This window comes from Triturus cristatus, chromosome 7 (assembly GCF_964204655.1).
Source record: "Triturus cristatus chromosome 7, aTriCri1.1, whole genome shotgun sequence".
Classification (NCBI taxonomy): Eukaryota; Metazoa; Chordata; class Amphibia; order Caudata; family Salamandridae; genus Triturus; species Triturus cristatus.
The window spans coordinates 667,339,265-667,358,218 of record NC_140590.1 but is presented as its reverse complement, the minus strand read 5'-3'; the positions used below and the strand labels follow the sequence as shown (position 1 = coordinate 667,358,218).

Below are 18,954 nucleotides of genomic sequence, written 5' to 3'. Positions count from 1 at the left end.
AGCCATCAGAATGCAGATGCAGTTGTGTGTCCTGTGTTGAGGCTGTCTGAAGAAAAATGTACAAATATTACTGTCACTCAGCCCAGCCCAGACGTGTATTATGGGCAGGGTGTCCGGTACATAGAGCAGAAAATCAGTGGGACCACTGCCTGTATTAAAATTATTATTATTTACATTCTCAAGGGAGATGGGGTTGCTCTGCGATCCCTTCCTGTTTGCAAATGGGTTACCACCAGTTTTAAACCAGTGGTAAAGTATACTTTTTTGCGATTGAAATTCAGTCACAAAGCAGTAATACATACCATGCTTATTCAGTATTTGGAAGGGATGCCCTAAACATGCCCCTTCCAAATACTAAATAGCAAATGGCGATTCGGTAACAAGTTTCTGAATTGCGTTTTGCAAAATGCTTTGTGCATCTGACCCTAGGTTTCTGAAAAGTGCCTAATAAGGAATATCACAGCGCAAATGTTTTGTCCCTGTAGTTTGTGAGAGGGAGTAACCAACACTAAAACCCTTTCCTACTACAGTAAACTGGTAGATTCCATGGAATAAAATACCTCTTGGCAGATTTTAATAGATTAATAACAGCACCTTCAAATGCCTATTGACTAACATATACCTTTCACAATACATAAGTCTGGCCACTGACTTAATCGTATCTCCTTCGTTATAAACTGATCTAGCTAATAGCCTTTTTTATTGGCTTCTTACCGTAACCAACAAAGCCTGCTGTATTGAACGTAAGCTTGCACACATAGCAACCTGATGAGAACGAGTAATATAATTATTTAATTTGCTAGGAAAAGTTATTTAATAGCATCACAGATCTGTGATCTTAAAGGGCAATATCCATCCCAGTGGCATGTGTGTGACCGAAACTTCAAACACAATAGCTTTTCTTGATATTGAGTCTTTTTAAGCAGCTGCATAAACAAATGATCACAGCTGGTTGGGGTGTAAGCACTCTTCCTGTTATAGCACACAGCTTTTGTCAAATCTAAAGCTGTATTTGGATGAAACAACATCTTGGCAGAACCACAATCCCTCATTGTAGAACTCCTGAAAGCTCTGTTTTTGATCACATAATTTTTGGCGACTACTGCTTTGCCAAGCCAGAACTAAAACTGGTGTTCTAAGGATTGTGCATGCAGTAGAAGATATTCCACTGTGTATAGATTGAGATATAATACCCGTGATAGAAAACCTCACCTCGGGGCTCTGCTGCTGGCTTGAGAAACTAGGAAACAGCTAGAGAGTTTGGATTGGCAGCAAAATGAGAAAGCCCTCTACAAACTATAGACTTTAAATTAAGGTTTGAATTTGCACCACTTGGTGCTGAAATGTTTAAGTTTCAGCATCTCTGGTTAAATGCAATAACACTGATTTCTGATCGATACTTCTAATGCCATATTATGCACCTTAGGGTGCATTCCCAGGCGCCACTGAATCCAGCGGATGTCAACAGCATTGCTCCGGTAGATGGTGTTGTGCGGCTCTGCGCCAGCTTTGTTCCGCCCTGCAAGTCACAACGGAGCTGAATTTAAGCACCACCCCTGTGCGTTGCCATCAGCTCCTTTTTTTCTGTGCCTTATTATGCAGGCCTGGAGCTTGCTACCATCATTTTCCTTGTCGAGGTTTTTTGCTTCAAAATTCTTTTTTACTCAGTGCGAGGGAAACTAAGTCCCCTCCTAAAACCACAGGGTTTAAACCTTGAATTAATGGACACAAACAGATGTCTGTGACACATCCCCTCGTGGTCTGTCTCTGGTGGTTTTGTTCGGCACACAACTCGCAGTCCTGCAATGAGCTCACCCTTATGAACCCAAAAGCGATTTGAGAACACAAACCCAAACTGTATATTGTCGAACACTAAAAGAAGCCTTGGACATCCCACTCCCCCTTGAAGTTGAGTGAGCAGACCCATTACATCTCTCAGAACAGTCCCATGACAGGTCGTCGTCGAGGTCCAAGTCTTTAGGTAAGTCGAAGCGGAAACATAAGAACGCCAGGTGAATTTAGGCCCTGTCCCACCACTCTCAACCCGAGAAATCGCATGGACATCCGGGTGCCTCGAGTTCTTGATCTTGGTCCCATGCCTATTTGCCCTATCTGCAACCGATTCTGATGCACCCTAAGTTTCTGGGTCTATCAGCAACACCACAACAGATCGAGGTATTTAGAGAGGCCATTTTGCTAATTATCAGCACCCATACTTCAACCTCTGGAATGCCTTTTGAGCCCTAGGATTCACAGAGGCCTTCAGTCAGAAAACTGCCTGTGGGTCTGCCCATGGCATTATCTGTGCCTCCAGAACTCACCTCAGGTTCTAATCCAAGGCCAGAGCCGACTTTCATTCCCTTATTAAAATCCACGCTGGTCCCTGCTACAGGGACATCAGCACCAACGCCACTGGAACCAGAGGAGAATAAAGTTTCTTTTAATCCATGTCATCCTTAACAGAGGTTGCTTCTCAACACTGTACCAGTTCACCTAGCCCCATTTCATTCCAACTCAGAAAGAACCTTGCCTTCATCTCTGACTCACACCACAGCACTCCAACAAAATTTTGGTTCGGAGTTTAATCAGGGCCAACCAGCATTTGAGGATGACCACGTCAATGAGAGAGAGTATTTTCTCCAGCAATAGGATGTCAATTTTAATTTATATTAGCAGAATGCCAGTGGGTTCAACACTTCCCCAAACATTGGGAGGTGTTCCACCCCGGACCATCAGCAGAAGAGACCACATTCTTTGCTATAGTCGACTGTGGCAAAAGTTTCAAACTTAGTTACTTGCTTCGGAGGTCAAAACCATTGTCTTCACTGAGGTTTTGAAACTTCATCAAAGCCACTACTACTATTTAATGATGCCCTAACTGAAACCCTTATGGGCATCTGGTTTAAGCCCCGTTTCTGTCCTCCGGTAAACTGGCACATTGCCAAATGCCACAGACCAGTACCAAGCATCCCTGATTTTTTTGGACACAGCACCCGACACCAGATAGTCTGATGGTTCAAGCTACCACTAGTATGGTAAACCCTAATTCTTCCCCCTTACCCGACAGTCGAAACGTTTTGAGACTTTTAGGGAGTGGATTTTTTTTGACAAGCATAGTCCTACCCCCAGTCAATACCAGCAGTTTGACTCTGAGATATACCTATCCTATAGAAGACATAGTTGACAAGATCTTGCTGGCAATTCCGAAGAATTTCTGGCTAAATTACTCAAACCATCCAAGATAATCTGGACACCACAAAGTGAATCATCCATTCAGGGACTGGACACTACTCACTGATTGGGCAGAGCAGTTGGTGGGCAGAGCAGTTGGCACCGGTGTGGTCTTTCTGTTGCAGGGGCTTGGATGAGATCCACTCTGGGTGTGCAAGCCTCTTTAATGGACATATGCCGTTTGATGGGTCTTGCGTAGTTAGTGATAAGGCCAATTTGGTGTTAGAATGCTTCAAAGAAACCTGAGCCATGGCGTGTTGCGTATACCTCTCTGACCCTGCAAGACAGTATCCATATTAGTTTTCCCATTTTTGAGGCATACTGCCGTCGCCAAGGCCCACCACCTCTGCAGCAGTTAGCCCAGTCCTTTGGAGGTCGGGGATAAAGCAGGCAACACCCAGGCCTTCAAGGATAGTGAACATCTTAGTCCCTTGCCACTCCGGCATCCACCTCCAAGCCCTTAACGGCACACAACCACGCTCTGGGATGCAGAATCAGATTTTTCCTCCATCAATGGCAAAATATATCAAACAACGGTTTACTTAGTTTATGTCTGACCCAGTAAGGATTTGTTTTGGGCACCATTAAAGATGATTTGTCGTCTCTTTTGGCCTTTTTACCTTTAGTGGACCAGCCATTATTATTCCAATCACCTGCTATGTTTCTCAAAGGTGTGACTCGTTTGTTTTCTCCCAAACCCTTTGTTATGCTGCAGTGGGATGTTAAGTTGGTACTCACTTTTCTAATGTGCATGGCATTGGAACCCATGCACAGCTGTCCACTACTTCTCCTAACTGTAGTTTTTGGTTGCGGTGACTTTGGCTCGTGTGAGCGAACTCAGTGCAGCCACCTTATTACACCTTTTTCCCACACAAAGTGGTACTACGAAACAAGACAGCTATAATGCATAAAGTTGAAAAAGGAGGAGACGCACCACCAGCTGTTCCGTAAAAGGAGAGGCAGTGCAGAACAGCACTTTGCCATGGTGGATAGTCCTCTGCATCAAGAGCTGCTATGCACTGGCCAAGGAACAGCCTCTGAAAAGGCTCGGGGACCATTTCACCCGGGCCAAGCCTGCTATCACTGCGCTGGCTTACAGAGTGCTTGTACTTGACATCTGTCAGCCTGCGGCATAAACGTCCATGCAAATGTTCAATAAGTATTACTGCCTTGATAGCAAGGTCCGATGGTAAAGGTGTTTCACTGGTTGGGTCATTCAGGACTTTTTGATCTGAGCCGTTCCACAGACCCATCACCTTTGAGAGGTACTGCTTTGATATCTATTCTAAAGGTGAAGATTCTTTAGTTAGAAGTATTCATCAGAAAACAAGTCAATTACATTAGGTAATGCTCTTTCTGGTGGATACTCGGTCGAACTGCAGATTCCTCACCGCCTTCCCTTCTCCTCATACTGTGGAATGGTCTCCGATCCAATTTAAAAAGGTCCCACTCTAGAAATCGGCACACTGGTATCACTGATTATTGTTGGGCTCGGAGGGCGTAGACAGAGTCAAGGATGAAACTGACACCAGAGCGCAGGCGTGGTGCTTCCTTACAGCTCTGTTGTGAGTTCTGGGGTGAAATGAAATCCGTGCAGAGCCGCACAATGCCGTCTAACAGCATGCGGGAACAATGCTGTTTAAATCTACTGGAGATATTCTAGAGCTGAGGAATCTGCGGTTGGATTGGGGATCCACCAGAAAGAGTGTTACTGAAGATATGTAACTTGTTTGTGTCTTACTTTGTTTGTGTGATTTGTAAAAAATAATTTTGCACATTGATATCCCATAAGAACTAAGAGAAAGAGTGGAAGGAACTTCCAGTGCCTTGTTCATCAGTGTGGGGTAAATGTTCCATACGTCCAGCTGTTTCTTTCCTCTTTCAGAACCTGTACTAAGAAGACAAAGCCTTTGCGATTTTCCGAAGCACCAAATGATGAAGATGATGATGTCCGAGCAGAAAGGGCAAGAGTTGGTGAGATGATCACATGTGAAAACTGTGAAGAGGTAATCCTTATGTTATGTGAGATGTAAATAGGCATTGTATTAAGAGTGTGATAGTTTCTTATGTTAGTTGACTTGCTGTGAATATCTGTCTTTATGTTCACTTTATGGGGTGGTTGGCTGAGAGCTGGTTGTTGAAGAGGGTTCAGCTTGCCTAGCTTATTCTTCTGGAGCAGTGCTGATGGAGCTGAGAGGTTGCAGGCATGAGGAATAGACATGCCTCTAAGAAGGCTGTTTGCAGAATGTAAGCAGTGGCATCAATGAGATATGTGCCGAGGATTGTGTTTGCATGTCACAACAAACTGTGCATCAAAGGCCTGAAGCCAGCTGTTGGTGAATAACTACGCACCCCTGCTTTTGCTTTCATCCCTCTCTTTGGGCCAATATATGCCACAGCAGAATTGAGTGTGGGATGAACATCATTGATGTCAATGACAGAAGTGCCCAGAGAAGCTCAGGTCCCAATCCTGCCAAGAGCATGTTTCTGCTCTAGCACTCATGAATTGGGGCCACAGATGAGCTGGTCTTTGGCAGTCCTCTATGTAGACATTACTCATCTTTTGTTTTCTCTTTCACATCCTTACCTGCCTTCCACAGCTCGGTAGCACTGCATCTCGCATGTATTTAGCAGAACAAGAATATAATGGCTTGACACAACCGGACTGCTTCTAGAACAGATTTACAGTGGTACAACAATGGCTGGGCAGATAAAAGTATAAGGCAGAAGGGCTTTGATCTCTCTTGCCCACAGCGTTGGTGGTTAAAGATTTTTTGGCAGTAAGAGATGTTGAGGAAGGAAAAAAGACCAAGGTCCATGAACTTCCCCACTTCCATCTCCCTGCCTTGATCTGCCCTGAGACGGCATTACAGTTGTTGGGTGTTTCAAGCCCCCACAACGAAGCTAGCTCCAGAGTACAGATTTTAGTTTCTGGCGTGGATGGAGCAAAAATGAAATACATCATGCGCTAGTGGATGGTATACGTCAATACTGGCATTCCTAGACACCTTCAAGGTATAAATATATCAGCACTTGCTCTGGCAAATTGCGGTTCCCGGAGGATTCGATCCAACCCAGACTACGCGGTTTGCCACGGCAAGTTCGGAAGGAGATCGAGTTCCAGCCTGATGCACTGACGGGACGCTGCTATCCTCCTCGCTGATAATCCAGCTCCAGTTCTCTCTGACTTCCCTTGCGGCGGGGTAGACCATTGAGTCCAGAAAAGAGATTCCAACCTCTCTCATTCTCAGGTATGGAGCTGACTAGAACTTAGAGAAACTTTTGGCAACTCTTGGCTAAACTAAAATATAGCTAGCTATACTTTAGAAACAGCACCCACTTCAAACCTCGTACTGCACTTAGGTTAGGTACACTGGGGTAGAACAATTTAGAAGCATCAGATGAGTATCACATTTTAGCATTATGTTATTTATGTATGTATTTTGATTTTTTATTATATGTCATAGCTACAAACCATGCTATTGCAGTATTATTTTATCTTACTGCTAACCTCGTACATATTGTACATCGCAGTCTGTCTTACGATTGTAGCAATTCATATCTCTTGCATGAGGAATGAGACTTTTCAATAAATCCTTTTATTGAAACACCCATCTCTCTATTTCTGTGCAACTCTGTAGAAACGAAGCATGCACGAGTGAAACTGTTATCTATTGTTTCCACGATTCTGAGACTGTTCCGATTCTAAAGGAAAACAAAGTTGTCATGTTTATGCGGTTGTCAGAGACTAATCCCTTCTTGTATATTCGAGAAGTTTCTAGTGACCTTTGAGTTAGCTGGCACACACAAGTAATTAAGTTTAATATACTCGATAGAGACATACTGACCATAGTCCTAGGTCAAATCTATAGTCTAGGTTATTCCAATGCGCAGAGCCTATCAGGGATATAGAAACTACACTACATGGCGCCCAACGGTTTGGTAAGGCACTAATTTAACGCTAGATACTGAAGTAACTCAGTCGTGCTTTTCTCAGAGACCCTCTACTCATAAAACTCCACAAGACGTCTTGAGTGGGTAGGGATGATATCCGCCATAGCTGAGTAGGACGAAAGTCCTATGTATTAGCTGTTTGGTTTTGTTCAACATTGAAAGGATACAGTGTTCCAAAATATTGTGCACCTTATCTTTGTTCCCTTGAAACTTGCTCTGCATTTTTCAATTCAACATGTCCGAAAACGGCACAAACACCGATGCTGGTGGAGCTGTAGTCGGCCAAGTCGCAGCAGCTTTTAATCGTACAGGTTTTCAAGAAACCGACGAGGATGCTATAATCATCCATCCAAATTTAAGGAGAGCCATCACTCTAAAACGTATAAAACATGGCCTAACACCAAGAGGTGGTAGAGCAGTTTTTGTGATAGAGGCACATGAATCTCACCAGACAGAGGTATTCTACTCATGGATAGTATTCCCAGAATCAAATCCAGAAACACACTTGTTTCACTTCTACAAAGAAGATGAACCACCAGAGCAATATATTCCTTTCGAGGATATTGAAATTCCACTCACATACCAGGAGAATGAGCTCTGGTTTAAAGGCGCCCCAAAACATTGCAATCACATTACCAGGCTCGGTCCACTAGGTAGACCTGGAGCAACATGGCCGATTTTAGCCGGCTATACACCTCATCCTGACATTTAAGAAATGTCAGATGTGGATCTACTAGCTCAACTCAAGGAGCTAATCAAAATTTATAGACAATTGATTCATGCGGACTTTCACAGTCCAACCACCATTAACAATTCAAAATCCAGCCCCTCATCAGGGGAATACGCAAACAATTACTCCACAGACTTTACACGCAGTCATGGGTAATATGCCCAGAAAACGTGAATAAATTCCATTCTGGATAGCTCAAAAAATTACTCAAATCGAAGCAGTATTTCCTATTACTTGCCCTTATGAGAATCGTACAATTCTAACAGTCGGTTAACCAATGGGGATCACACCACATCTGGAAGACTGCACCACTTGGGGCACAGTCTTTGCTTCTAGCTACACAAAAACACTTGGTGTTCCATCCATGGCGGTAATAACTGATGTCCTGAAACAGATTCAAAACGAATACGGGGCCGAGCCTGCTCTGAATTTAGGTATGAAGTTACTTAAAAATTTCGACCAGGTCTCAACAATAATATTATCTAATATTAAAGGAGAAGCAGCATCAGTGGCGATCCGCCAAAAACTAAGGGAATTTGATGTAACAGAACAACCTCAAGAACTAGCCAGAAGAATTGAAAAATCCTATGAAGAAGACGATCAACACGTTCAGAAAAATAAAGCAAAACCTCAATTCTCCAAGAAAAAGGTAGCAGGTCTAAAGATCAGACATGCCGAGAATACGGAGAACCCAACTCAGGAACGGAGAGTGGGCCCAGACCATGCTGGACAGTGCAGCAGAAGTTACAATAGCTCACCAGAACCTGAAGGGACTTCTGGAGACAGTGGACTTGAATGAAGACATACAAGTTGAGACTGTGGACACCAAGGTTAGTTCCACATAGGTTATATGAAATAACACTCCGAATGGAAGGAGACATACCAAAAAAAGTGAAAGGACTCTTTTGGGAGCATCTTTCAAAGGGTTATGATATACTTCGAGCAGAACAGGACTGGCCACCAGAGTTTGTCAGAGAGTGCCCACATGGCGAAGCCATCATTATGCCTGCCTTCTCCAACCATATTCCAATTCATTTAAAATATACATTAGCCAGGAAATGGGCAGTAGCCCAAGCCCCAGCACTGTATAAAAATCATGTAGGATTGCACCCCATGTCAGTGTCAGATGTCAGTGCACCCCATCCCTGTGAGTCTGGTTATCCATGCCTCTACGTCCCAGACCGCCTTCCCGTCCGCTCCTCCGGATCGGAAATCCAAAAGGTTGGAACAGTTTGGGAAGAAACTGTTTTCCTCCCTCAGTTTGGGGTTGTGGTCCATTAATACCACTTGCCTTTTGGACTGTAACACCCACTCCTTGTGGGTTACGGTGGCGGACGTGCTGCCCCAGTGTCCTGAGGAGGCCCTGACACAGCTCTCCCAGGCTCTTGCTGAGGGGCAGGATGCAGCACGGTACTCCAGTCGATGTGGGCTTGTCACCACGGACTCGCTAGGTAGAGCGATTGCGACGGCGGTGGCGATTCGTCGCAACGCCTGGCTGAGATCCACGAATTTCTCCGGGGATGTCCAGAGCACACTCATGGACATGCCCTTCGATGGCCGTCGCCTTTTTGGCGACAAAGCGGATAGTGCGCTGTTGCGCTTTAAGGGTTACAGCCAAGTCCTTGGGCCTCTCTGCCCGCGCCCGCTAACTTCCGCTTTTCGCCCCTTTTGTGGCCAAGGAAGGGGCGCCCCCGCACGTCCGTCTAGCCACAGGCCGCAGAACTAGCCTCAACGCGGTCGCGGACGTGGATTCCGCCGAGGCGGAGCAGAGGGACAGAGAGCCGGTCAGGCCACATCTGCTCCCGCAGCATCTGCCGCAAAGCCTTCCTAGTCCGACCTTTCAGGCCCATTCCATGTCAGTGGGAGGCAGAGTTCGCCATCACCTGCTCCACTGGCGTACCATCACGTCGGACAGGTGGGTGCTGCAAATCGTCCGAAGGGGCTACTCCCTCATTTTCGAGGCGACCCCTCCAGCCATGCCACCGCAGTACCACCGCATGTCGGGGGATCACTTGCAACTTCTACAGGAGGAAGTTACAGCCCTCTTGGCCAAGGGGGTCATCGAGCGCGTTCCTGGCCCAGAAGTAGGTCGGGGTTGTTACTCCCACTACTTTCTGGTTCTCAAGAAGGGCAAAGGGGGCCTACACCCTATCTTGGACCTCAGGAGCGTCAATGCCTTCCTCCGGAAGGAGAAGTTCAAGATACTCACGTTAGCTCAGGTTCTGGCTGCCCTAGACCCTGGAGACTGGATGGTAGCGTTGGACTAGCAGGACGCGTATTTCCACATCCCTGTCCTGCCGGCCCACCGGCGTTACCTGCGGTTCACGGTAGGCCACGAGCACTTTCAGTTTACCGTGCTCCCCTTCAGCCTCACCAGTGCCCCTCGGGTGTTCACGAAAGTGATGGCGGTGGTCGCAGCTCATCTGCACAAGTTAGTGGTTCCAGTCTTCCCCTATCTCAACGACTGGTTGTTGAAGGCGGGCTCGCCCCAGGCAGTTGTCTCCCACCTCCAGACTACGCCCGACCTCCTGCATTTGCTGGGGTTCTCCATCAACGTGTCGAAGTCGCACCTGATTCCCTCCCAGAAGCTCCTTTTCATTGAAGCGGTTCTGGACTCGGCGCTGTTTCGGGTCTATCCTCCAGAACATCGGGTTCGGGATATTCAGGCTCTGATTCCGATCTTTCAGCCTTTATCCCGAGTTTCAGTCAGGATGGTCCTGCGGCTGCTGGGTCTGATGGCCTCCTGCATCCTGCTGGTACATCATGCCAGGTGACGGATGCGGGCTCTGCAGTGGGACCTGAAGTTCCGGTGAGCTTAGCATCAGGGCAGCCTGTCCGACTATGTCCTGATCTCAGAGGGCACTGCAAGACAGTTGCAGTGGTGGCTCACGGACCGCGATTGGGTCAGTGGCAGATCCCTCTCCCTACCCCAACCAGAGCACGTTAACAAAAGAGGAAGGTGCACCAGTAAGAAGTCCAAAATAATATGAAGAGTCCTTATTGTATTTCTTTAATCCTTGTATATTTTCTTAAAAACAGACATCAGCCAACGCGTTTCGTTCTACAAGACAAGAACTTCTTCAGGGCTCTACTTTAGCGAAGTTGGATTCACGTAAATATCAATCTGTTTCCACACGATCAATAGATCGGTATCGTGATAAAATTCAGTAAAGCTTTCAAGGATGTATATAACATTGAGTCATACAGATGTCTTTCAAAAGATCTAAATAAAGTTGGAAATTCACTTGAGTAATATAATATGGTATGCCAGTATGTCCATTAAGTCATGACGCCAAGTGGCAATAATCTGAATGTTATTTAAACATTTCAGGGCGCTCTTCCTGATACGAAAAGCAGCAAAACGGGTCACGCGATCAAGTAGCACACCAGAGCACGTAGTGGTGACGGATGCATCCCTCCTGGGATGGGGGGGCCACATGGGAGATGCAGAGATCAGAGGCCTCTAGTCTCCGGTGGAGTCCCAGCTCCATATCAACCTGTTGGAGCTGCGGGCAATCCGGCTTGCACTGAAGGCATATCCTTCCCTCTGTAAGGGGAAGTGTAGTGCAGGTGTTCACGGACAACACCACCTCCATGTGGTATTGCAACAAACAGGGCGGGTGGGGTCGTGGACCCTTTGTCAGGAGGCTCTGCGCCTCTGGAGATGACTGGAACATCAGGGCATCACCCTGGTGGTTCAACACCTGGCGGGCTCTCTGAACGCCAGGGCGGACAAACTCAGCCGCCGGTGCATGATGGATCACGAATGGCGTCTGAACTCGGACGTGGCGCAGGGCCTCTTTCAGCGATGGGGAGAGCCTTGGTTAGATCTATTCGCCACCGACGAGAACGTGCAATGTCATCAGTTCTGCGCGTTGGAGTTTCCAAGGCGGCACTCGCTCGGAGACGCTTTTCGTCACGAGTGGAGTTGCGGTCTGTTGTACGCCTTTCCGCCTATACCACTTCTGCCCAGAGTGCTGAAGAAGATCAGGCGTGACCGGGCCCAAGTCATCCTTGTGTCTCTGGATTGGGCACCAAGATACTGGTATCCCAAGCTACTCAGTCTGTCAATCGATCCCCCAACTTGACTGCCTCTTCAGGAGGACCTTCTGTCGCAGCTGCAGGGGACGGTCCTCCACCCGAACCTGTCCAGTCTCCACCTCCATGCGTGGAGATTGAGCGGCGACAGTTGATGCCATTTGACTTGCCTCCTGAAGTCTGTGATGTCATTCTGGCAGCCAGGCGTCCCTCAACTAAAACGGTATACGCCTGCAGTTGGAACAAATGTGTGGCATGGTGCACACCAAAGGCTGTGGATGCCCTTTCCGCCCCTCTTTCTGAGGTTCTCCTCTTTCTTCTTTCCCTGGCCCAGCAGGGCTCTGCTCTGGGCACCCTCAAGGGATATCTTTCAGCTTTTTCTGCCTTCTTACGGCTTCCTGATCAGCCTTCTCTTTTCAAGTCCCCAGTTGTTGCTAGATTCTTCAAAGGCATTACTCACATGTTTCCTCCTGACCCTTTTGTAATGCCTCAGCGGGACTTGACCCTGGTGTTAACCTATCTGATGTGCGCTCCTTTTGAGCCACTTCATAATTGTTCTCTTCGTCTTCTGACTCTTAAGACTGCTTTCCTGGTTGCCATCACCTCTGCCAGAAGAGTGAGTGAGCTCCAGGCTCTTTCTTCTAAACCTCCTTTCCTCTCTGTCCATCCGGACAAGGTTGTTCTCAGGACTCGTCCTTCCTTTCTCCCTAAGGTGGTTACTGCCTTTCACATCGTCCAGTCTGTTACAATGCCCACCTTCTTTCCACCTCCGCATCCCTCGAAAGAGGAAGAGAGGCTCCTCCGTCTGGACCCAAAACGTGTGCTCTCCTTCTATCTGGACAGCACAAAACAGCTCCGGGTGGACTGACTTTGGAACCTTTTTTTCTATGATAATTTTTTTTTTTTCTTCCAAATCCAAATTTGTATTTTTTGGCACAGCTTATAGTAGAACTATTCAGAGAGAACAGAATTCTTTGATAACTCTTCCAGAGTCAGTATGCCACCTTGTCATGTATAACAATTTGACTTATGTAACCTGATGTGAAATGGTTTCGGCCCTTTTTCTTCTGTATTCACGAGCCATTTCATCACATGTATATATTTTGGTTCATTCATTTAGCATTCCAATGTGATCCTGTGCTTAGAATGGAACATTGCCTTTAATATGTACAACACTTTGTGCAAAGCAATGGTTTTGTAATGTATTTTTAGAACATACGTTTTAGATATGTTTTTAGCATTATATTAGCAAACCCATGCGATACTCTGTTTTAAGATATGTTTAGAACGTTTAGGATTTAGTAATGTCATTCATACGAAACTGGAGTGGGTGTTGTGTGCAGATTTAGATTCCGTATATAGGTTTCCCGATTTATGCCCTTATATAGGTACAATTCACATTGCCCTTATTTGGACATAGAGATCCGGCCCTTATTTAGACATTGTCCGTACACACCAAATGAAGGCATGACCACCTACATCCGTCCATCCACGTCACAATGAATTCTTGGAAAACCAGACCCTTAAGCCTTTAGGAATTTCCCTCAGCTTGAATATTGATTTCTCCAAGAACTCATTAAGTATGCATGAACATCTATTCATCTATTCATGAAATCTTTAGGGGTTCATTCATGACATTCCTCTGCCCGACTTTTACATCAATACTGGCATTCCTAGACACCTTCAAGGTATAAATATACCAGCACTTGCTATGGCAAATTGCGGTTCCCGGAGGATTCGATCCAACCCAGACTACACGGTTTGCCACGGCAAGTTCGGAAAGAGATCGAGTTCCAGCCTGATGCACTGACCTGACGCTGCCATCCTCCTTGCAGAGAATCCAGCTCCAGTGCTCTCTGACTTCCCTTGCGGGGGGTTAGACTATCGAGCCCAGAAAAGAGATTCCAACCTCTCTCATTCTTAGGTATGGAGCTGACTAGAACTTAGAGAAACTTTTGGCAACTCTTGGCTAAACTAAAATATAGCTAGCTATACTTTAGAAACAGCGCCTACTTCAAACCGCGTACTGCATTTAGGTTAGGTACTCTGGGGTAGAACAATTTAGAAGCATCAGAGGAGTATCACATTTTAGCATTATGTTATTTATGTATGTATTTTGATTAATATATGTCATAGCTACAAACCATGCTATTGCAGTATTATTTTATCTTACTGCTAACCTCGTACATATTGTACATCGCAGTCAGTCTTACGATTGTAGCAATTCATATCTCTTGCATGAGAAATAAGACTGTTCAATAAATTCTTTTATTGAAACGCCCGTCTCTCTATTTCTGTGCAACTCTGTAGAAACGAAGCATGCACGATTGACTGAGTGAAACTGTTATTTATTGTTTCCACGATTCTGAGACTGTTCCGATTCTAAAGGGAAACAAAGTTGTCATGTTTATGCGGTTGTCAGAGACTAATACCTTCTTGTATATACGAGAAGTTTCTAGTGACCTCTGAGTTAGCTGGCTCACACAAGTAATTAAGTTTAATATACTCGATAGAGACATACTGACCTTAGTCCTTTGTCAAATCTATAGTGTATGTTATTCCAATGTGCAGAGCCAATCAGTAATATAGGAACTACACTACACACCCTCTAGTGACCCCTTCCGGTGGTAAGAGGCAAAACCCTAGCCCTGATTGGGTGTTTTCTCCCCATCTCAAGATGGTGGAATTTAAGGAGAGGGGTTCACTTTGCCTGCCCCGCCCTAGGGGTGGTGCAGGCTGAGGGTGGACCCTCCACCTCATCGGACTAATTTTCCTACCTTTCCTCTTGCCAAAAGTGGAGCAGGAAATGGGGCTTGGCGTCTCCCACTATCTGCAGGTTCCTGGGTTGGATTTCAATGGCTGCTGTTAGACCTGGCTTTTCCAGCGGGTTTATCCCATGACTTTTTGCTTTTTTGGCCTACAGTTTTGGACCCTATTTTTGTTTGTATTATGACTCTGGGCATTTTACCACTGCTGATCAGTGCTAAAGTACATATGCTCTCCCTGTAAACTGTGTTTATGGATTGGTGATTCCATGATTGGCATATTTGATTTACTGGTAAGTTTCTATTACAGTGCACTGTGTGTGCCCAGGGCCTGTAAATCAAATGCTGCTAGTGGGCCTGTGGCACTGATTGTGCCTCCAACATGAGCAGCTTTTAAATGTAACTCAGACTTGCCACTGAAGTGTCTGTGCGCAGTTTGGTACTGCCACGTCGACCTGGCAAGTGCACCCACGTGCCAGGCCCTAACCTTCTCTTTTCTTACATGTAAGACATCCCTAAGGTAGGCTCAAGTTAGCCCCATGGGCAGGGTGCAGTGTATGTGAAAGGTAGGACATATACTGAGGTGTGTGACATGTCCTGATAGTGAAATACAGTGTCTTTTTCTTTTCACTATTGAAAGGCTATCTGTCCCATAGGATGGGAGTTTATTTATAACATCTTATAAATATAACTTTCCATTGGACAAGATAAGACAATATAGTTTAGTATGCCTGAACTCAGAATTTAAAAATGCATCTTTTAGTAAAGATGATTTTTATATTGTGTGTTTGAAAATACCACCTTTATAAGGTGGGTCTTTTCTTGCTTAGCCATCCGGTGCGCCTCTGCTGGTTTGTGGATTGACTGTCTGGCTTTGGAGTGACAGGGGCTGGGGATGTGCATTCTCTTAGACAGCCACTGGGGGAGGGGGGGTTGTGTGTTTCCTGCCTTTCCTGAATGAATCAAGTCTGGGTCGAATAGACCTGGGCTGCATTTAGTGTAGTGGGAGGAGATTTCTTTGCACCTGAATAGGCCTGGTCTGCCTTACACAATGCTGTTTGCACCTCCTGCCAGGCAGCTGCACCAGAGTGGACAGAGGTAGTTTTGGCTGGTTAAAGAGCTTCTATGCCATCATAGAGCAAAGGAAATTGTGCTATAAAAGGTTGGGCCCAGACCCCAGACTTTTAGATGACTTCTGGGATTCAAGAGGAACATTTGCCAAGAAGAAGAGCTGGAGAAACTGAGGAGAAGTACAGCCCCTTTGCTGTCTGCTGTCTGGGGGTGGCCTGCAGTGGCTGTTTCTGCCATGGCAAGGACCAGGACGTTGCTGTGTGAAGTGTCTTCTGCTTGAGAAAGATCTCCAAGGGCTTGAAGTAGAGCTTGCCTCCTGTTCTGAAGTCTCATGGACACAATGACTTCACCCCTAATCCCCCCTGAACTCCTTTGCTGGGAGTTCTCACCTGCCAAGAGGTGCCTGCCAGTGTTCCGAGCCTCTGGAGGTTGTTTCTGTGCCAATCTACGCATCGCCCGGTTACGACGCATCGCAGTGGTGCGAGAAGAATTTACGACGCATCGCCGCAGCCGAAGAGCGGACTCAGTGCCTGTCTGCGGCTGAAGTGTCTGCCGTGCAACGAGTCCTGTGCACCGATCTCTGACGCCCGAGATCACCGCACCGACTCTGACGAAGGCCCTGTGGGTAAGAACCAGCGCATTGAGGGGGCGCGGCTGGAATCGTTGCAGCATATCCCAGATCTTCATGCATCACATCGTCCTGGATCACCTTCCCTGTGTAAAAGGAACCGACGCATCAAGTTCCTTGCGACCCATTTGGCTTGTGTTTTCGGTGCATGCAAGGTAGTTTATGTTGAAAGTGTTGCATCCAACATTTTCTATGAACAGAACTATTTCTACCTTTTAAAAGTCCTATTTTGATTATTGTAGTGTGGATTTTTTGTAATTTTGGTCTTGTTTCGTTTAGATAAAGATTACTTCTTTTTTTTTTTTAAACTAGTGTGGTGTCCATTTGTAGTGTTTTCACTGTATTACTGTATGTGTGCACAAATGCTTTACACACTGTCTCTGAGATAAGCCTGCCTGCTTGTGCCAAGCTACAAAGGGGGTGAGCAGGGTTTATTTTAGAAATGTATTCCCCTTACCCCGCCTAGGAAGGAAGGTCCCTACTTGGACAACGGTGCAAACCATTGCCAACTAGAGACCTCCGTTGGGAAGGCCATCTTGTCCTGGAGGAGGTGTGAAACCCACCACCCACAGCAGGTATTGCCTCTGTCCTCTCAGACTGCTGGCTCTCACCCCATGAGGTCGGCAACATGTCTGGTGGTGGCAGGCTGGTGAAATACCACACTGCTATTTGGTTAGGTTTCAGGGGAACCTCTAAAAGGGTCTACGGTGTGAATTATTAATAGATCCAACACTGGTATCAGTGAGGATATTAAAACAAGATGTTTTTTACCAAACATCTTATAAATCAGTGAAGCCATTGTGGAGCTCGGAAACCCGTGTTGAATAGTATCCAGCCCATATAATCTTTATGGCTTTCCTGTTCACTTACAACATCACAGAATGGACTGGACATTGTAAGGGCATATCAGCTCATGCTGATATGCCCACACATAGTATATAGCGCACCCTGCATTAGGGCTGAAGGCCTGCAGTAGGGGTGACTTGCCAATATCTTATGCAATGTATGGCTGGCATGGCACACAGGACAGTGTGCCATGTCGACTCTTAGGATTTTCTTGCACCGAGACACGCAGCCTGCAATGGTAGTTTGCACAGCCTTGATGAGGGGGCCTTGCGGTAGCACAACCAGTGCTTCAGCCCCTGAGGACCATCTTCAGTACCCATTTCCTAGGTCAAGGGGTTCCATTTACTAGGGACTTACAGGGTTAGCTAAAGTTGTGTCAATCATGGTACAATGTTTTGGGAAAGCAATCTGGCACTGCTGACCTGGTTAACAGGGACCCAGTGCACTTACATTTCGAAATCACATCAGGCATCAGGCAAAAGTGTGGTCTAACCCAGCGACGTTGCGACCGATTGTGGCAGGGGATTTGGTGATCCTGAAGAGCAGAAGACCTGGATGAAAATTCATGACACCATATGAACTGGATATGTGGACTGTGCTGAGTGTCAATGGCACCATGGTAACTGCTCGAAAAGGAGATGAGGTAGTGAATCAAAATATATTGTGGTTTGGAAAAGTGAGAATGGCCAGCCAGCAAAAACATGAGGGAAATGAGACTGCTGATATTGTTAACCCTCCTGTAGTAGAGGAACCCGCGAGACAATCACAGAACAGAGATGCATCAGGGATTCAAGGGGTCGAGGAGAGGACTGGCGAGGAGACCCAGCATGAGCAGGACGTAGACCACAGGTATTATCTACCACCATCAGCGATATGTCCTGAGACAAAACCAAAAGTTCAGAGACTTTGTAATTAATGTTCAGGCTTGTTTTTCAGTACCAAGTAGGGTAGGGATGTAGTGAGCCACCCGGACTTCCTTACTGTGGCTCCCATGCCCCAGATGTTGCCGCACAGCCTCTGGCCAGGCGGCCAGATGCTATTAATAAAAGGGACTAGAATGCATGTGGTCTGTTGTCCGTACACCATTACAATGTGTGAGTCATTGTGTCAGGTGCGAGAGCGGCATGACCCAGGCGTATTAGTGACGTTGAGCGAACATTCGCTTGAGAAAACTGTGTGCGCTACGAATGTGTTGTTCTGGACGTTTGATCAAATTATTCCAAGATTGACTAAGAAAATTCACAATTGTTCAATAATAAAGGTCCAAACTAATGGTTTTCATTCAACAATTTTGCTTATTATGTAATGAAAATAGATCAAAAGAATAATGACAATACATCAAATTGAAAACCTATCATGATTACTTTCTTTGAAGTTTGTACATAGAACTGTTCATCTTTCAATACATTCTCCCAGATAATAGGATTACAATGTTTGTAATTCACAGACAGTTGTAAATAGCCCAAGCCCAATGCATTTCGGGACTGTAGGTCCCTTCATCAGTGGCCTCTGTAATGCAAAGAAAAAACTTTATTTATACACATGAATGCTACATGTTCAAGTAATTGATATATTCATTAATGAAATGTGTTATATCGCTGCCAAAAACCATGTGACAACATCAAAAGGTTGCAATAACATTGTCAAGTTTGTAATCCGGAAAGTGTGATCAGAAGAGTTGCCATCACCAA

At 45.9% G+C, this 18,954-nt stretch overlaps 1 protein-coding gene across 1 annotated transcript in view; it reads left to right on the top strand.

Annotated features, from left to right (window-relative positions):
- Nucleotides 1–18,954, top strand: part of LOC146810320 (cholesterol transporter ABCA5-like) — a 1,540,893-nt gene that overhangs the window by 1,175,960 nt on the left and 345,979 nt on the right. The window contains exon 29 of the mRNA XM_085617316.1: nt 5,117–5,237. Coding sequence (XP_085473442.1) covers nt 5,117–5,237 — 121 coding nt within the window. The remainder of the gene's footprint in view (nt 1–5,116; nt 5,238–18,954) is intronic.